General features: G+C 40.9%; 1 protein-coding gene across 1 annotated transcript in view; it reads right to left on the minus strand.

Annotated features, from left to right (window-relative positions):
- The window catches only part of LOC142160713 (pancreatic triacylglycerol lipase-like), a 54,288-nt gene that overhangs the window by 16,850 nt on the left and 16,998 nt on the right, over window positions 1-20,440 (minus strand). Inside the window, exons 2-3 of the mRNA XM_075215596.1 lie at window positions 3,979-4,027; window positions 1,720-1,874 (exon numbers count right to left, since the gene is read on the minus strand). Coding sequence (XP_075071697.1) covers window positions 1,720-1,874; window positions 3,979-4,027 — 204 coding nt within the window. The remainder of the gene's footprint in view (window positions 1-1,719; window positions 1,875-3,978; window positions 4,028-20,440) is intronic.

Genomic DNA, 20,440 nt, shown 5'->3' on the forward strand with positions numbered 1-20,440 from the left:
CTTTTCCTCCTCTGTGCCCCTCTTTTCCTCCTCTGTGCCCCTCTTTTCCTCCTCTGTGCCTCTCTTTTCCTCCTCTGTGCCTCTCTTTTCCTCCTCTGTGCCTCTCTTTTCCTCCTCTGTGCCCCCTTTTCCTCCTCTGTGCCTCTCTTTTCCTCCTCTGTGCCCCTCTTTTCCTCCTCTGTGCCCCTCTTTTCCTCCTCTGTGCCCCTCTTTTCCTCCTCTGTGCCTCTCTTTTCCTCCTCTGTGCCCCTCTTTTCCTCCTCTGTGCCTCTCTTTTCCTCCTCTGTGCCTCTCTTTTCCTCCCCTGTGCCTCTCTTTTCCTCCTCTGTGCCTCTCTTTTCCTCCTCTGTGCCTCTCTTTTCCTCCTCTGTGCCTCTCTTTTCCTCCTCTGTGCCTCTCTTTTCCTCCTCTGTCCCTCTCTTTTCCTCCTCTGTGCCTCTCAGTTTCTTTCCTTACCTTTTGTCAGCTTCTTTCTTTTCTTCTCTTCTCTTCTGTCTTCTCTTCTTTCTTCTTCTTTGGTCTTGTCAGGCTGCGGCGCTCCTCACTGACTGACTGCCGGGCGTGACTTGATGACGTCACGCCCGACAGTCAGTGTGAATGGAGAAGACAGGAGAGGAGGGACGCGGCGCCGCGGTCACGTGAGTATTGATTTTTTTATTTTTATTTTTATTTCTTATAGCTCCCCCCACCAACGCCCCCCCCCCCCCTCCCCCTACCCCGCGGGAATTTTTTTTTTAAAAAAATAAAAATACGCAAAATACAAAAAAATAAAATAAAAAAAAAAAATGACAAAAAATAGCAGCAAGGGCCCGGCCCGGGCCCCCTGGCATGGCCGGGCCCGGGTAAAATGTACCCGCTCCCCCCCCCTCTCGGCGGCCCTGACTATACCCCACATGTCCACCCCGGAGGGCTTAAACATTTTGAATTCCCAAGACACAGCCAATCTCTTCGCTAAGTATTATGGGGCCCTCTGCAATCTTAGAGACAATGCAGCCACCCCACAACACTCCCCTGCTCACATGCAGAACTTCCTGCACCACCTCACTCTCCCCTCCCGAGATGACTCTCTCTCTCTCTCTCGTAAATTAATGACACTTAATGGAAAAAACACCTTCTTTAGGTAGAACTGATATGAATATTTATTAAATTGTAGTTATTTAAATTAGATTTTAGTGTTCCCCTTATGGTTAAAATAGTGCATTCTCTATTGCCCAAAACACCTTTTTACATATCACAGTTTTGAGGGGCAAAGGAAGGCTACATGGTACAGTGTGATGAAGAGAGCCATTACTATGGCATAATATGAACTGGGGGCATTACTGTGCCATAATAGGAATATAATATTAAATAACAGATTTTTGTCAGGTAAGGTATGCGTTAATATTTTTTCTTTAACAGTTTAAAACTCTTTCTTATAACCATCCAGTTTTGTGTACCTCCTTTACTGTTCTTATTTGAGTATTGAGTGCATGAAATACTAAAATACCTTTTGGTATATATTTTTGCATACTTTAAATGGTCATTAGAGCAGAGAACCAGTTGTTAATTTATTTGAATCCCACCACTGTATATATATATATCATGTATTTGCAAATATGTGTAACAGAATTCTTTCAGTGAAGTGCTAGCCACACCCCCATATTAGGTTGGTCACTCCCACTTAGATGGAGGGCGCCGGTGCCCTGTCTAGTTACGGCACTACACTACTGCACTACTCACCTGAAAGCTGTTCTGATTATTTCTGGTGTACAGCAGGAAGCGTGTGTTGATTTTCTCCGGGGTCCATGGTAATTTGGCAAAGGGTCGTTCTGCAGTTCCTGACCAAGGTCTGGCATCAGAAAAGCAGCCGATTCTGCTGTAGCAAACCTCAGCACCTAAACATGAGGACAAGGAACATTCATTACCTGTTTAATTTTGGAACGGGGCAAAATCATACTAACACTGTAATTGTAAGATCTGACGGGTAGTATCCACTCACGTCTCATGTCTGTCTCCCTTGTACGATATTATCATTTCTTCCGCTACCTCATGCTATTAATGCCAGCTCGAGACTAGTTCTATATTCCAGAATGTGCACCATATAACATTTTGTGATAAACAGGCCTAGAACTTATCCCCTGCTGCCTGACATCTCCACTTGGCTGTAGGCCCCACCGATCTCACCTGTTTCTATATCTGTACAACGACTTCAACTGTGTTTGCTGCTACCATCTCTGTTTGGCTGATCAACTCACTGAGCCAACTGATCGTCCTGGACCACATGATAAAGCTCCAAAGACTGCCTACTCTATTAACCCCGGGGCAGTATTCTTCACCTTCAGCATTGCCCAGCACAATGTGGATCTATTGTGTGTCTTCCTCTCTTTCTCCTACTCACTTTCACCACACTTCTCTCCAAACTCCTCTTCTCCCTCCAACATCCTATTTCTGTCTCACCCATTATTTCCCCTTCACTACTTGTCACCTCGCTTTTCTGCACCCATGAACTGATTTGTTTCCTGCACCCACCACCCGCCAACCTACGCAACCAAAAACAAACCTCACACCCACAAATCATCACATGTCCTCTTCCTCACAATGAAGCTTCTCATGGCTGCTGGTGACATCTCACTTTCACGCATCTGTCCATGATCTATTCATTTCATAATCCTTCAACCACCTTAACGTTACAGAAACCTGGCTTACCTCCTCTAACATTGCAACTCTCTCCTACAGAAATACTCCCAGACCCAGAAACATTTAAGGGAGTGGAGCAGGCATTCCCCATTCTGCACCTTGCGAATCAAACCCCGGGAACCCTCCTTCTCTTTCTCTTCCTTTGAAGCCCACCTTCGTGTTGCTGTCATTTATCGCCCTCCTGGTTCAGTTTCCCAATTCCTTGAAAACTTTGTTGCCTGGCTCACTTATCTTGTATCCTTGACCTGCCTACTTTTATATTAGGCAATTTCAACATTCTCATTGACAACCCCACGGTCTCTGCTGCCACAAAACTTCTTGCACTTACTTCTGTCTTTGGTCTTTATCTCTTAGCCCCAATGATGGACACTCCCTTGACCTTGTCTTCTCCTGCTTCTGCTCCATCGCTAATCTATCAGACTTGGCTTCCCGATCCTCAAGCACAACTTTCTTTCCTTTAGCCTCACCTTACTGCAATCCACATGCAAACAGCAGAACCTACATTTTTTCAACCAGACCCACTTTACATTTTTCACTAAAACAACCGCTGTCTCTTATGACTTCCCTGTCCTGTCCTAATCACGCTGCCTCTTCCTCCAACAAAACACTACCTTCAGCTCCAGCCAGTGCAGCTCCAGCCCCCTCATGTATTCACCGACAATACAAACCTCAACGTGACACCAAACAAACCCACTTCCTGAAATCTTGCTCCAATGCAAACATCCTCAAATAACAATTCATCCTTTCTTTTTATAACACTGCCCTTTCACTTGCCAAGCAAATATAATTCACTTCACTAATATCCCCCGAGTCTTCTAACCCGCCACCTTCAACTCTGCCCACCTGCACCTTCTCCCCTTCCTCCTTCACAGCCCATGAATCTACCACCAACTTAAAAGACAAAATCTACATCATTCAACGTGTCTAATCCTACAAACCCCATCCAGCTTGTCCTACACCCCTCCAGTCACCCCTCAGTTCATGTTCTCCAGTCTCTGCACTCATCTTATTACCTCACCCTGCATCCTGCCCCCTCTACCCTATTCCCTCCCAACTTCCTCTACTGCATGCCCACCTCTTGTACCCGTCTCTCAACCCTGGCACATTTCTTTCCTCCTTTAAACACGCGCTTATCTCTGGACTCAGCCTTCTCTCCAACCACCACCCTAGTCCTCTCCTCCTCTCCTCCATTTTGTCTCCAAACTACTTAAGGGACTTGTGTAGAACTGTCAGTTTACCTTCTCTCCTCTCACTGCGGCACCTTATAAATCAACGGAATAGTAATAATAATAATCACTATACCTTTCACAGCGCCAAGGAAGAAAATACCAACAGTCCAGATAAACATCATCTACAGAAGACAAAATAGATATTACAAGTGAAACAAATAAAAAGTACACACAGTCATGTCACACTGAAAAAAGAGTACACACGGTGATATGTCACACTGAATAAACAGTACACAAGTGATACATTATACTGAATAAAGAGTACACAAGTGATACATTATACTGAATAAAGAGTACACACAAGTGATACATTATACTGAATAAAGAGTACACACAAGTGATACATTATACTGAATAAACTGTACACAAGTGATACATTATACTGAATAAAGAGTACACAAGTGATACATTATACTGAATAAAGAGTACACACAAGTGATACATTACACTTAGTAAAGAGTACACACAAGTGATACATTATACTGAATAAAGAGTACACAAGTGATACCTTATACTGAATAAAGAGTACACAAGTGATACATTATACTGAATAAAGACCACACACAGTGATATCACACTCACCTTCATCCCTGCAGACTCTCTGTCAGCTACACATTGATAAAAACATTGTACTGTATATATAGACATATGGATGGATGGGAGGAGTCAGTAAATATAGACTCGTACAGTTGGGAGGAGTTAGGCCGTATACTGCTGTACATCCTCCAGCACAATTAATAATTAAGAGCATTTATCTTATAGTGCTATTAATATATCTGTTTGTTACTGTGTCAGATATTAGATAAGTGCACTGTAAGATTCTTACATGTGGAAAACTACCAGTTCTAGTACAACAGAAGCCAGTGAAAATGGTGTAGAATAATATGGGACTTGTCATATATATTAATATTTTCTGTTCCCTAAGGTACATACATGAGTACAAGCACCTACTTCCACCACTACACACTTCGCAAAGTGCGTTATCAGAGCGCAACAGGGAGATATGTCTAAGTTTGGATGCACACTTAGAAATACGCCATTTTACTGTGCATGTGCAGTACAGAAAAACGAATTTCGCGCTTTTTGCGCTATTCTTGAACAAACAGTTTACTGTAAAGGACATAACTGGCAAAATCAGGTGTCCAAGGTCAACACTAAATGAGATTTATTGGTTTAGCAACAGCTTAAGACAACACAGATAAAGAACAAATTTTATGTAACATTTCCATGAATTGATCGCCTCCAAACTACCAAACCAGACTACAGGTATCTCCTGAAATTTCACAGAAAACCAAGAGCTGTCACTGATCTTTAACTTACTGCTACTTGTTAAAGAACTATTATTTTTTTGTACAATTTATCTTTATTGACAAACAAAAAGCATATTTCCAATAAACAAGTAGTAAAACAAGAACAAGGATTTGCTCATAGGCTTAGTGGTTTTGCATATTTATCACACCGCACAGTACAAAACAGGATGTACAAGGTTGATCCTTATATTTATCATTTTAGTCTCTGCAAATATATGTGGAAAAGTAGGTGAGTCCAAAAGACAAAGGTATATAGTGATAAAGCGCTACGGAATTTGCTGGCGCTATATAAATAAATGTTGATGTTGATGATGATGATAAATCCACAGTCCCCTTGGTTGAATTATTCCTCATAAGGTTTATGTGATGTTAAATACTTTTGTGTCAAAAAAGACAAAAGTATTATAGGAGTGATACCTTTATTGAACAACAAAAACAAATGATAATATTTGCTAGCTTTCAGAGCACAGAGGCCCCTTCATCAGGCAAGTTTACAAATGAATGACTGAGGAAAAGGCACAACATTTAAGAGCTGTTACACCAAGAAATTTATAGAGGGGGGGTGGGGGATACATCATTAAGATAAGCTAAAGTAATAAAATGAAGGTTTTCGTCATGGATGGAAGAGTAAAAGTCCTAAGAGTTCAGAGATCTAGAGCTACTCTGCTGTGGGGTGTGAAGTGTGTCCATGTAGTGGGTCATAACCCCGGATGTTATATTGAGTCCTTGAGTCAATGACTGGAATGTTCTTATCAGTTTGAATTCCCATATTTTTCTCTCCCTGTCATTTTTAAAAAGACCTTTTAGTATTAAGACTTTTAAATCTGTCATTCTGTGTCCTGGTTCAGAGAAGTGTTTACCCACGGGGGTGTCCAGAGACTTCCTTATTGTGTGTCTGTGTAGAGCCTCTTTTCTTTTTATTTAAATATTACACGCTCTTACGGTGCACCTCCTGCAACACTGATTGTGCCTGATTCATCAGGACACGCATATACCGAATTTGAACGTAAAAGAGCCGGGAGATACGTCCGGGAACTCACGTAAAGCCATTGGAGGGAAAGGAGAGGAAAGACATAACAAAGAGCAAATGGGCTGAAATACAAACATATGAAAAGCTGAAAAGCATAACAATTTCTGGACAGCTCCTGGTATTCATGGAAGCAAAGACAGCTCCCATGGTCAGGAATGAACAATTGCAGTGTGGGTGTCACTGGAGGTTGGTGACAGTGATCACCAGGGAAACCAGAACATGTAGAATAAGTTACTTTAGAGAATGAAAAGAGTATACCTAGAACTTAGAGCCGAAGTCCTGGCATCCAGCTTCAGCAATTGGTAAGTAAATTAATCAGAAAACCTCGACTCTGTGTTTATAGAGCTCTACTGAATAGGCAACTAATTTGCCTGTCAGGCTACAGTAACTTAGATCAAATCGTATATCTTCTAACAGTAAGACAGAGAAGGAAAACAAGCCAAGAATGTTGCAGTTATACAGTTCACAAGTCAAGAACTACAAAAAGGAATCTTCTGTAGGGTGAGAACTTGATCTATAAGACAGAAAAAGATAAAATAAACAAACATTCTGAGGCTTGGTGAGGAGTCCAACCAAACTTAAGGACTCCTCATGCCAGACAATGCTCATGTGACTCCAAGTGACATTTAGTGGCCTCAGAGCTGAGAGAACTTTATTTTCTATTCATGTTTCCTTTGGGGTTGCCATTTCTCTTCTCCTGAGTGAGCTGCAGTTGGAAGCAGATGTAAATGGTGGTCTTGTCAGTCTGGGAGATAGATACGTTTAGATCGATAAATCAGACAGATCTTGAAAGATTTGGCTTCCTTGGCCATAAAAATTGTAGGTGCCACATTTGACGATCTCCTCTTTCTGGGTGAAATAATGTAATCTACAATTTACATCCCTTGGTTTATCTGTCGGACCACCCCTTTTCCGAGCTCTGTCAAACGTTATGAGCTCTAAGATTTTGTTAAATATTTTGGTCAATATGTCTTTTAGCCCTGTGCTGGGATATCTTCTGGTATACCTCTTATTGGCAGATTGTTTCTGTAGCTCTTATTGTCTAGGTCGGCACTTCTATTTCATAGTAGTTTTAGTTCCATCGCCTGTTGGAAAACAGCCACTCAGAGCCTATTGCGGACGTCATCTGAGATGATTTGTTTTCTTCCAAGACTGTCACTCTAGCAGCGCGGTGTGAAAAATCTGCTCAGAAATTTGTTACTTCTTTGCTTATTGTTTCCTGTAGTTTGACTTCCAGTATTTCAAAATATTGCTTAGTTGGTAAGTCTTGTTTGATTGCCAGTTTTAAGAAGCTGCAGGAACATGAGAATATCACGATTATTCAAAACAACAGAATTATGAGCGCGATCTTTGACTTGAGAGAGTGTTTCAGAGGTGGTGGAATAGTTAGGTTAGGCTGGAGGATGCTAGAGGTGCTTGATACGCTCAAGGAGGTCTTAGGTCTGGATGTTGAGGTGTGTCCATTGTCTTTCCCGAGTCTCCTTTTTGTAAGGGCCCTTCTTGAGCTTTCCCATCGACGTGAGACACTGATTGGTAGCACAGAGCTCTCGATGAGTTTTATTCTAATAAAAACGGTATACTATTGGATGGAAGGTTTATCACTGGCCACTTCTCCTCATAGAGACAATAAACAGCCATTTGTATTGTCCAAAATTAAGTGCTTTGCATTTTTGTTGTTACATTGGTTCTTTAAGACGGCTGATGAACATCAGGGGGTAAATGTATTATGGTCCGATTTTTTCAACTCGCCGGAAATCGGCGACTTTGCAGCTAAACTTTAAAGCGGCGATGGCTTTTAAAAGCAAGTTTGCCTTTACAAGCCATTGCCGCTTTAAATTTTAGCTGCAAAGTAGCCGATTTCCGGCGAGTTCAAAAAATCGGACCATAATACATTTACCCCCAGATCTTCTACTATACTGGTCTACAAAATGTTACTTTTTGAATGTTAAACTGATCTGATAGGGTGTTTCTTATAATATTTTTTGTGCTGATTACAAATTTACGTGGAAAGGGCCTGTGTTTTTGAATAACATGCTTTTAAAAATAATTTAAATTAGAATTTTCCTTTAATATTCACAATATAATACATATGCAGTTAACTCAAATAAAATGAACTTTTAGTGCTGTTTCTGCTGTACTTAGCTTGAGGAACATCCCGTTTTAGTGTCCAGCAGTAATCTGCAAGTATATTTGGATTCTATATTCCTTGGAAGCTAGTTTCCATCATTGATATATCCTGGTTGAGGCATTCACTGTGTTCGTCACTTACATCTCCAAGATTTTCTGGAAAAAAGTCCAAATACGAATCCAAAAATGTATTTTCAAAGACATATTGCATTCAAGGGCTCTGTAGTTTTTAAGAAGTTCATTAACCAGTTCTTTGTAGTTCTCGGTCTTCTTGTTTTCCAGGAAGTTTTTCACAACTTTTTGGAATGATTACCATACAGATGCCTCAGACTCGTTCAAGCTTCTCTCAAAATCTTCATCCTACATGAGCTTTCGTATTTGTGGTCGAACAAATATCCCCTCTTTGATTTTTGTGTCACTTATTCTAGGATACTCTACATCACCAGCAGCAGCAGCTACTTTATATTGTGGCACTAATTCCGCAGTACATCACCAAGTTCCATACTTCTGGTGCCACTGGAATTGGTGGATCTGCACTGTGAGGAACAGGCCTGTTTCTAACCCCAAATTGCTTGTGATTCCACTGATTTTTGTGATACAAAACTAACAGTCTGTGAATGGTCCTTCAGTTCTCTCCATACCGTGGGAAGTGCAAATGGCATGTGACGAGCTTTACCATTCAGCCAACTATTAAGCAAAGTTACACATGAAGCAAAACAGATATGAGGGGCCCAAGATTTGTCCTGATCTCCAATTTTACACCCAAAGTAGAGCTCATACGATTTTCTTACCAAAGGAGTAATGTTTCTTCTTTGTGACTTGAAAGCTAATTCACCACACGTGTAACAAAAATTGTTTGGATGATTTATACGACTACGAGGCATTTTGTGGAAGTCTGCACACTGTATACCTATAAACTGAAAATGAAGGAGTGACTCATACAGTTTCATAATATACGCAGCAGAATAATTTACTTTATTTTCAGCTTATACAGAAATAAGTGATTCATAGGGAATGGCTAATGCATTGAACATGATTGTTTGCTCATTATGAAAGTCATGAAAGAAAAATAAATAATTTTTAAATATTTTAAAAAATACTTATAAACCAGGTTGTTTTTAGCAAAATGTATAATTTTGAAAAACAAAAATGTAAGTTTAAAAAAAATGAAGTCCTTAGGACAGATTCTGAGCTAATATTTGGAATTAGCATCAGAAAATACATACAAATCAGTCAAAATTATCCATTTAACAAAACCATAGTTGACCAGTGTTATCTCTAGGAGTCTTCCATGTTAGTCTAATTTTAGGATAGGTCATAGACACAATAATTAATTCTTCTGTATCTTCAATCAACAGCAGAGCCTCACTCAATTGGAGAAGCTTCAATACTATGTTCTGAGTATACTGATTTTGCTAGAAAAACGGTCTTGTCTGTATCTCTCCTTATAAATTGTAAGAAGACTGTAGTTTCAGAGATGGCCACAAGAGGGTAATAGGGCTCTATCATTTGGGAGAAATGAGAAGGAATGGTCTGTTTTATTATTTAGTAGGGACTTGGCTGCTATGTATTACGACTAAAGAAAATGTCTGCATTTGTAAGTGATGTCATTTAACACAGCGACACTAACATTTCCTGTTTTATATATAATCTCGGCACTGACACTTGCTCAGTGTCCCTGCAACTTGTTTGTGGTGCTTCTGACTCCTCGTTTGTTGCTCCTTGTGTGGTGCAGGATCTCCTGTGTACCGAACTTTGCCTGTCTGACCACGCTGTGCCTGACCACCTGTGTACCAGATCCAAGCCTGTTTGACCATTCTGTGCCAGTCACAGTGTTCCTGATTCCCCTCTGTGACTGGATCACTATTAAATAAGTTTCGGTAAAAATGTATCTAAAGCAAATAGCGCAGGGCGCTTATTTATGTAATTGCACGTGCACTTATTTTTCATATTGTGTATATTATGAGATAGGAAATTGTTATTTCTGAGACCAGGGGAAGAAATGTGTCTCTTGTTTAACCTTGCTATAGGATGTGCCTATTTCTGATGTATATATCTGATACAATGAGCCTTTGTTTACAAAGCCTCTTGTGTATTATGATGTGGGGAAACTAGCTTGTTTTTGGCTTTTGTTGTTCGGTGTGAATATGTATTCCAAACGGTCTGATGAAAGGCCCCATGTTAATTAGATCTTTTGATGTGTGAAGGTCCTGTTAGACAGACAGGAACTCTAAACAATGGAGACAGAACATCTGAAGGGGGGATGTGGAAGTCAAACTGTGTTAGATGCAAAACTAGATTACATCCTGAGATCTGAGTGAATATTCTAGATGGGTTGGAGCTGGCTAGGTCCAAGGGGCTGGCTTACCTCTGCTAGGAGTTATGTCAGAACTGTATAAAAGGTGAGCTGTGTGAGCATGTAGTGTATTCTTCTGATTTTAATCTGAACTGATTACTGGTACTACTAACCAGTGTGAGCAAATAAACATTTTGCTTCAAGACTTGCTTGAAAACATCTTCAATATTGCTGTATTCCTGTGATCTACAGATTAGACCCAAAATCTAATCCGTTCTCCGGCTGACTCTGAGGTTTGGACCCAAGCGTTTCCAGTCCCACCGCTCTGCCTGCTACCCAGCAGCCCTGGTCAATGTGATAGGCCAGGGGGGGATCCATTCACAGCAACCCGGATCCTTAGTAAGAGGTCCGGAGTTACCAGCCCGGGTACACCAGCAACGAGGTACACTAGCAGCATCAGTTACCCAGAAGGAACGTGGTTCTGAGTGCCATAGAAGGAGCTCAGTGGTGGCAGCATTGTAAGCCCCTCCTACTGCGGCAGGCAGGCGCATTTGGGATAACGAAAGGGAACGGTAGCAAAGTAAGCCCAGCGCGTTCCCAGCAACCACAGACAGGGTGGCATAGTCGGTCCATCCTGTCACACCATCCTAGTAGCTGTCTCAGCTATACCCCAGGAATCTTCCCACTTTCCTCTTAGGGCCCAGTGTTACATTCTGAGGCAGTCCAGGGGGCCACGACCTGCGGGTTCCCGACAGCAAAGTCCATCCTGCCTTGCGGAAGTTCTTGGTGAATATTGGGGAATCGGTTAGACTCCGCACAACAGTATGTACGCTCCAATAATTTAAAACCGGCGGTAGTCAAAATTCCGAATGTAATAAAACCGACATTGGCTATTGTTGGTTATACCTTCTGATGTTATTAAAGGTGTCAGCGGTGTTAATGTGGATGTGAAGCCACAACGCTTTTGAACTTAAACAGGTTGCTGTTTATTGAACTTGAATACCAGTAGATATATGCAGGTACTCACAGTTGGTTTGTAATGTGTAGTACAGGAGGCAATCAGGCAATATCCAGTCTTGTATACGGTACACTCTTGTATAGATATACAGATGCAGGCAGCTTATAGGTTATATACTGTAACACTCTGATACTCTCCCATCTGCACGTCCGTGCAGTTTATTGTGCAAGAAGCAAGCTTGAAAATCCCGCCCTGACAGGCGAGTCATGTGACCTGCTACCCAGAAGTGCCGATCACGACACAGAGGAGACAGCGCTGGAACGCAGAGAAGGTGAGTCTGTTACACGTACTTACATATATATTATTAGTTGTTATTATTTTGGAAAAGTGCAAAGCATCAGAAGGTTTTGAAAACGCGTTCAAAAGGCATCAGTGATTTATCTCAATAGTGCACAATAGTTTTCAGGAACTGTTAACTATGTATTTTACCAGCATAAATGAGAATAAGCGCTTAAGGGTTTTTTTTATTGTTATTTCAAGTTTTACCCAATGTTTTGCTGTCAGTTGTACAGTAAATGTGAACTTGATTCCGGAAAAATAAAGATTGCTCACATAAAAGTACACTTTAGCATTGAATTCTTCCTGCATCAGCAGTTATGTATTTGAGGACATTAAGGTAGAAAGAGCAGCGTTCATGACCTGTGAAAATTCCAAGTATGGACAGATGGGAATAATACTAACGTAACTGAATGCAGAGAAAGCTCCACCGCAGCAGCTACAAATGATCTCTCAAGGACACTGGAGGTTTGTCTTATCTTCAGCTTATACTTTTTATACACAGTGGCTGTTATGTAAAGGAATTAATGCCTCCTGTTGACTGCAAGTTGGAATGCAGATGCTGACATATAAAGGTTTATTTATTCAACTGAAGTCCATTAAATTAAGCAAACACCAAAACAGTAATATAATCTAATTGTTTTATAGGTGATGGCTTCGAGCATGCAAATAAATTTGCCAACTATAGACTTTGTGTGTGATTGGGGGGGGGGGTGTCCTTACTCCTCTCTTTACTCCATATTACAGCTATATCCAAGAAAGAATTTGGTGCAAACTTTGCTAAAAAGTACAAAAATGAGAATACTGACATCAAGAAGAAACAAAACTAGGCAGCTCGGTGACACAGTGATCGGCATAGCTGCCTCACAGCACTGGGGCTATGGGCCCTATCTGTATGGAGTTTCTATGCTCTCCCTGGGTTGGCGTGGGTTGCCTCTGTGTGCTCTGTTTCCTCCCATACTCCAAAAACCTACTGGTAGGTTGTGTTCTGGTAAACTTAGTGTATGTACATGTATTCCTATACTTGTGGGGACATTGGCCTGTTTACACACCAACATTGTGGGCACCTCTTCTATAGTGGGAACACAAAATGAGGTTTCCACGAAACTGACTCCTAATAGGCCCAACATCAAAATCTGGCACGTCTCAACAAGTCACTTTGGTTGGACAACAAGTGTGTGTGTTTATGCCGTGGAGGGGATTGTGTGTGCCCTCCACCACCAGCTGTTGGTGGACCAGCAGGCTCATACACATGTCAGACCACGTGTGCCAGAAGTGAAGGGGATTGCAGCTTTCCTGCCAAAAGGAAAGAGGGGACAGTGGGGCACAGCCCAGTGGAGGCTCCTACTGTAGCCTGGAGAGCAGTGGAGAGGAGTATGTCCCTGACCTTTTGGAGGAGAGTGGTTTAGACACCAGCATTGAAAGCGGTGATGCGCCATTGCAGGGTAGTGGAACACATCGAAGGAACACAGAGACTCGTTCTACAACCTGATGGAACCAGTGTTTTAAACACAGAAGGCAGAAGAGATGATGCTGTGTCTGTCCAAACACTTTACAAACAAATGATGGCTCTAGGGCGTATAATACAAAGCAGTACTGCCTGTAGTGTGAAATACCTCTCTCATAAATAGCCTGGCACATCAAGCATGTTCACCGTAAGAAGACTGAAGTTGCCTGGGCCCTGCAATTTCCCAAGCACTCGATGGAAAAGCACATGTTCAGAATAGAGTCAACTTTGCACACAACTCTAAATTAATAAGACAGGCCGAGATGTTCTGATTTCACGAAAACTACCAAAGACATTGTTCCCCAACGTCTCATGCACTGTGCTGCTTGCCAAGGCTTGGTTGCAGGACACATGAAGAGAAGTAAACCAAAGGTGGAAAAACCCAACCCTGGCAAAAAGTCCAGTCTCTGCGTGCCTTTGCTCAGCTGAGTCCACCTGACATTAATGGTGGCTTTTGTAAGCGTTTGAACAACAGATGAAATTTTCCTCACAGTCAAAAAAGACAGATGCATTATCCAAATGAGTCAATATCTCTGTCAGAAGCTTAGAGAATTGGTAAGGATACCGTTACATGCCAAAAGAGCTACCCTTTTGGAGAAGATGGAAGACTTGAGGGACCCCAACGGGAAATGAGATAGTGAGAATAAAGAGGTAGAGATGGAGAAAGATTGGTTTGAGAGGTAAACAAAGAGGATGATCCACAATTGGTGCCAATAGCTGAAGAGGTCCACAAGGATAAACACGGAGAAATTACCCTTTGATTTTCTGGCAAGAAGATCATTGTTAATTTTGGCCAGGTCAGGTTTCAGTGGAGTGGAGGGGGTGAAAGCTATATTGGAAAGGGTCAATGAGGGAGTTCACAGAGAATGAAAAGAGAGGAAAATGTGTGCACTAGGATTACTCCATAGCCTACAATTTTATCACATTTAAAATATGCATTTTATGCTTTACTGGTATACATTAAAATTAAAAAAATATTCTAAAATGGTCTGCTGTTTTTAATATCTACATTCTCATTGGCTAGCAAAATATTAAAAAAAGTGGAATAAGAAAAATTATCTGGGAGATACATATATCAAACTGTTAAAATAGCAGCCTATGGCTGCCACACCACATCTCTGCTCCCTATATTATATAACTGTAGTTAACTTGTAATCCTCATTAGTTGTTAATTTGTCACACTCATTGTTGAAAGTCTGTCATCTATTATGGTATAATCCTTAACCATGCAATAAACACATTTTGAGCCTTGTAGGTGTTGTGTCTGTGGGGGGTCGCTACCCCATGTACCCACCAGGGGGGTTCCCCTGGTCTACCCTGAAAGTACTCACCTGATCCTGAGGGACTGCTATGGAAGGTGTTAGTTACTCTCCCCGGCTGCAGCAAGCCCACCACCATACTTTGTGGCGTTCGCTCCTTGTCCTCCTGCAGACAAGACAAAAGAGACATACCCCCAAGTGGGAGGGAAGGGGGAAGGGACTGTCCGGGGCTACGACCAGGAATGGAGACACTTGCTTGATTCCGCCTGTCGTCACCCCGTGTTATTCTAGCTTGGACACAGGGCTGCAAGTATTCGGGACAGAGAAAATTCTTGCCCAAACTCTCTACTCACCAGTGGTGAGGGCCATCCCGCAGTTTAAGTGACAGGGCTACACTTGCCAGCAAAAGCGTTGCCGGGTCTGGCGGTTCCCACCTGGTACCGTCAGTGCACTGCCGTAACTCAGGTGAACCACGCCCTACCCCACGGGACACTGCCAGCCCTGGAAACATCAGGCTAACCTGCCGGAACTCAGAACAGGCACCCAAATGGAACCACGGGTAGCTCCCCCCAGAACTCACAAGGGCTGTGTTGCAATGACAGCGAGGAACCCAACCACTACCTCTGGAACCTACGGGTATAATGGGTGGGGATTTCCCGGGTGGAAGGACTACCGTGTGGCTTTTCCTCTAGCGTGGCGCTTTGTCCATTTTCCTTGCCCCTTCCAGGCCTAGTGTGTGGCCAGAGAACAGACCAAACCCCAGAGCCTCTCTCCAACGGGTCGCTGACTTCTTACTCCTGGAGAGGAAATACAACCCAACCCCATTAAATCACATAGATTGCACATATACCTTAATGCTCAAAAAAGTGAGAAACTACAAAAAAAAAAAAAAGAAAAAATAGAAAATAGTCTGCAGACATCCAAAACCCGAAAAAATCTTCTAAAGGACAATCTATTCGGATAGTAATATATTACAAACATAAATTCCAAGACAAAAGATGGAAAAATATAATATGTAGATTCATAAAGAGTTCCATTGAGAAACAGACACCATAGTTTACTCCATACAGCATACCAATGACTTTATACATCCATCCTATAGACCAGGGGTGGGCAAACCTGTCCTCAAGGGCCATATCCAGTTCATGTTTTTAGGATTTCTTTAATCATGTACAGCTGAGTTAATCTATTTGGCTGGGTCAGTAATTATCCCACCTGTTTCTACAGACAGAAATCCTAAAAACATGAACTGGATATGGCCCTTGAGGACAGGTTTGCCCACCCCTGCTATAGACCAACAGCTAAATATAAAGTTCCAGGGATACCACGCCAGGAAAAAACAGGTACCTTAGGTATATGATATGTCCAAAAGACCGGTCCAAAAAGCAGTACCGAAATTAGGCTAGGCTCCCCAATTTCATTGCTGTAAATAGAGAAACGCCGGCCGGCTGTAATTTCCTTTGCAAACTCATTCAGTTATAGTTTGGATTGTTGTGCGCATGCACAATGCTCCGTCGTAGGTCTTATAGATGTGTGTGTTGTATAATCTGGATCTTTGTTTCTCAAAGGATATATCAATTTATAAAGTGCATAGATTACGCCAACGCGTTTCACCTGTGCACACGGCAGGCTTCTGCAGGGAATGTTGAATAGTCTATATGTAATATGCAATGTTCTATACGAACATTGCATATTACTATATCGACCGGTCTTTCGGACATATCATATACCTAAGGTACCTGTTTATATTTTTTCCTGGCGTGATATCCCGAGTTATGTTTTATCAAATGCCTAGCAACCGTAGTTAGTTGCTTAAAGTTGTTTTTATCTCATCCTGCATTTTTTAAGTTACCCCCCCTATGTTCTAAAACATGTCTTTTAAAGGGTCTGTTTGTCATACCCAGGTAGTTCAGTTTGCACGGGCAGGTTAAACAATATATAACCCTAAGGGAATCACAATTTTAAAATCCCTTAATGCTCCAGATTCTGGAGTATTTGTCAGTATATTCTTTGACTTGTATCATACATTGACACGCCTTACACCTTGTAAAATCCAGATGGTCTCCTATCCATTTGATTCTTCTCTGGAGATAGGAAGCTATGCATAAGACGATCTCTTAAATTTTTAGCCCTTCTCCATGTTATGTTAATTTTATCATCCAAGACATTTCTAAAATCTTCGTCCATCAATGGAATATTCCAATGTTTTTTAAATATTCTGGCAATGTCCTTCCATGCCGCACAAAAAGTCCCCACCAGTCGCACCTTAGAGTCTCTCGATTCAAGTTTCGGTGGGGGATAAATAATAATATCTTTGTCCCTGTTATTGACTGCTCTTTCTGTTTGTGGATAATTTTGTGACTGTATCCTCTGTGATGTAATATATCTTTAAGTTCTTTAGACCTTTTCTTGTAAGTTTCGTCTTCAGAACAATCGCGTCTCATCCTCAATAGTTCCTCCTTTGGGATCCCTTGATTTACCGGTGGGATATGAGAGCTGGTGAAGTGTAATAGGTTATTAGTGGCGGTCTTCTTGCAGTAAACATCTAACATCAATTTTTCTTCCAACGTTTTGGACATGGTCAGATCTAGAAAGTTAATCTGTCACGAATTTCAGATGTCAATTATAAATTTAACTGATTGATATTTAATATTTCTGTAAGTGTGTCGTGAAACAAGAAGTTTTCACCATCCCAACTGATGCCCATGTGTGGGGTGGCGAGTTTGGGGCGGACCTGGTCCTCTATGGTCCTTATAAAGAAGACCTGCTCATCATCTGGGCAGGAGGCCAGGAGAGAGCCCAACTTTTTGTGGATACATTAAATAAAAATTAATATAATTTGAAAATAGTCTTATGACCCCAGTTCAATAGATTTCTTATTGATGTGTATTGCCTCCCCATATACCCCTTCCCTTTTTTCTCCCTTGTAATTTACAATGTATGTTTTTGGTTTTTTTGTCTTTTGTATGTACTGTGTAATCAAAAAGAAGAAACTTTAATAAAATCATTATTGAAAAAAAAAATAGATTTTTTAGATTGGTCTCTTAAAGTGATAGATGGTTGTATTACGTCTAGGACAAAAAGAAGGTGGATGTTACAAACTATTTGCATTACAGAATCTAACACTACAAACCATGGAGGGATAATATTCCAAAAGGCCAGTTGTTACGATTAAAACGCAATTGTTCTGATGAAATTTACCCTTAGATCCTGCTAAAGCCCTCTCAGAGGTCAACAGAAAAACCCATAGACAGTTGGCTCCCCGAGAAACCTACAGGATGCTATAAATGTGGAGGGACGAGGTGTCTTACATGTAGTCACATGAGAAATAAACAAACATTCTTGTTACATAATGATACCCAATATTCCATCAAGGGCTTTATTAATTTCAACACTAAATATGTGGTGTATGTATTAATATGTAAATGTAACAAATGTATGTGGGTAGGACAGTTAGAACATTAAAAACATGCATTTTGGAGCACAGTCGTTATGTAGTCAACAAGTCCTTGGTGCACAGTGTATCAAGACATTTTGCCGAAGTGCATGATTCAAATCCTAAGGATTTAGAAATTTTAGGAATTGAGTTTATAAAACCCACAATACGAGGTGGTGATAGATTTCGCAGACTTTGTAGACAAGAAACTTACTGGATGCACCTTCTAAATACTTTGAGCCCTAGAGGACTGAATGAAAATATAGAGCTAAGTGGTTTATTATAAGATTTCTGAGAAATGTTTGTTTATATATATGGTTGAATCAGTCAGTTTTCCTTTGTGAGACAAGGGTGGATGTTTGATCTACCATAATATATATGGGGCAGCACGGTGCTCAATGGTTAGCACTTCTGCCTTACAGCACTGGGGTCATGAGTTCAATTCCTGACCATGGCCTTATCTGTGTGACACACGTGGGTTTCCTCCGGGTGCTCCTCCCACACTACAAAAAAACATACTGGTAGGTTAATTGGCTGCTAACAAATTAACCCTAGTCTGTCTGTCTGTGTTAGGGAATTTAGACTGTAAGCTCCAATGGGGCAGGGACTGATGTGAGTTCTCTGTACAGCGCTGCGGAATTAGTGGTGCTATATAACTAAATGGTAGTAATAATAATAATAAATATGAGCATAGGGGTTGAAAGTTCAAGCCTGATGTCATGTGGGCTTCATCATTAGCTTATCTGCATTCTTTGTGTTTTTTAATATTTATTATTTCTATTATAAGAAATCATTTTCATTAGAATTTTTTTCTATATGTATTTTTATTGTATATATGTTAATTATGGATGTAAGCAATTCAGATATCATGCTCGTATATTTAAATTCACATATATATATATTATATATCCATCTGGTACGGCATATGTCAGTTAGGATATTCTATGTGAACAGAATTGATTTATATTGGACTCAGGATATTGTAGTCTCCATACAGAGATGAGACTGAGATCAAAATCGTTCACTAATTAGATTTAGGATAAGTGCAGAGGAAGTTTTTGCCTGCACACTATATCCATTTATACACGTATATATAAGTAGGATTACCTATAATATTGCATTAGGGTACACATTTATACATATATATATATATATTCAGACAAGCTTATAATATTCCTCAACCACCCTCTTAACCTCACTACCTTTAGCCTGTTACACAATTTCACAGAAGACAACTACCCCCGGACCAACATTGTTGTGTGACAGGATCATTTAGCTTATGAGTCACTTTTACCTTTGCAGTCTGGCTGGGCCAAGATGTAAAATGTAGACTTAACCTCATGTGTCAATCTCCCATTGTCCAATAGATTGTAAGCTTGTGAGCAGGGCCTTCTCACCTCTGTCTGTTTTACCCAGTTTGTTTATTAGTTTACTATGTTTGTCCCCAATTGTAAAGCACTACGGAATATGTTGGCGCTATATAAATAAATGATGATGATGATGATGATGATATATACATTCATTCTTTATATATATATATATATATATATATATATATACTTATTAACAAACACAATGCTGAAGGATTTGAAGTATAGCTTTTATCACTGGTTTGTTTTATCACGTGACCACTACACAGCTGTGCCAACTTGTCATTAAACTGAGGAGTAAATAAGGGTCCCACAAGCAGGGCTGTTTCATTACCACAAGCTACATAAGACTTACACACATATATGTATTTTTCTATGAAGAAATTGCCAGGAAGGCAAAGAAACGTGTCAAGATTCGTTTGGATGCGATATATACTATAAATCTATTAATTTAACCCAGGACCATGGAAATCAAATCTTAAATCAGGAGTTCGGACGGGGCATACATGGGTCATTAAGGTCTGTTTGACTTACGTTATATAATCACTGCTGTTTCCCTTTTCCATCTTGATCTGCGGAGCTTTGCGTCATTAGATGGGCTGTTTATCATACATACATCTCCTCTGGGACATTGATCAGCATATAAGCACGTAGCTGCTATCTACAGGTCGGTCATGTGTAGCTAATTACTACAGCCGGATAATTCAAGACACCTCACCACTTACCATCTGGGATCTGTACAGCGGTAATGTTTACTCAGACTTTGAATATTTCTTCTATCACTAAACTGTGAGCCAATTACTTCTCCTGGTCCATCCATTGACTATGTACTCATAGCCATAGGCTGTGTTTCATTCTATGAATATAACTTATATCGCACCGTCTAATCCAGGGGTAGGCAACCTG

This window comes from Mixophyes fleayi, chromosome 6 (genome assembly GCF_038048845.1).
Source record: "Mixophyes fleayi isolate aMixFle1 chromosome 6, aMixFle1.hap1, whole genome shotgun sequence".
Lineage (NCBI taxonomy): Eukaryota > Metazoa > Chordata > Amphibia > Anura > Limnodynastidae > Mixophyes > Mixophyes fleayi.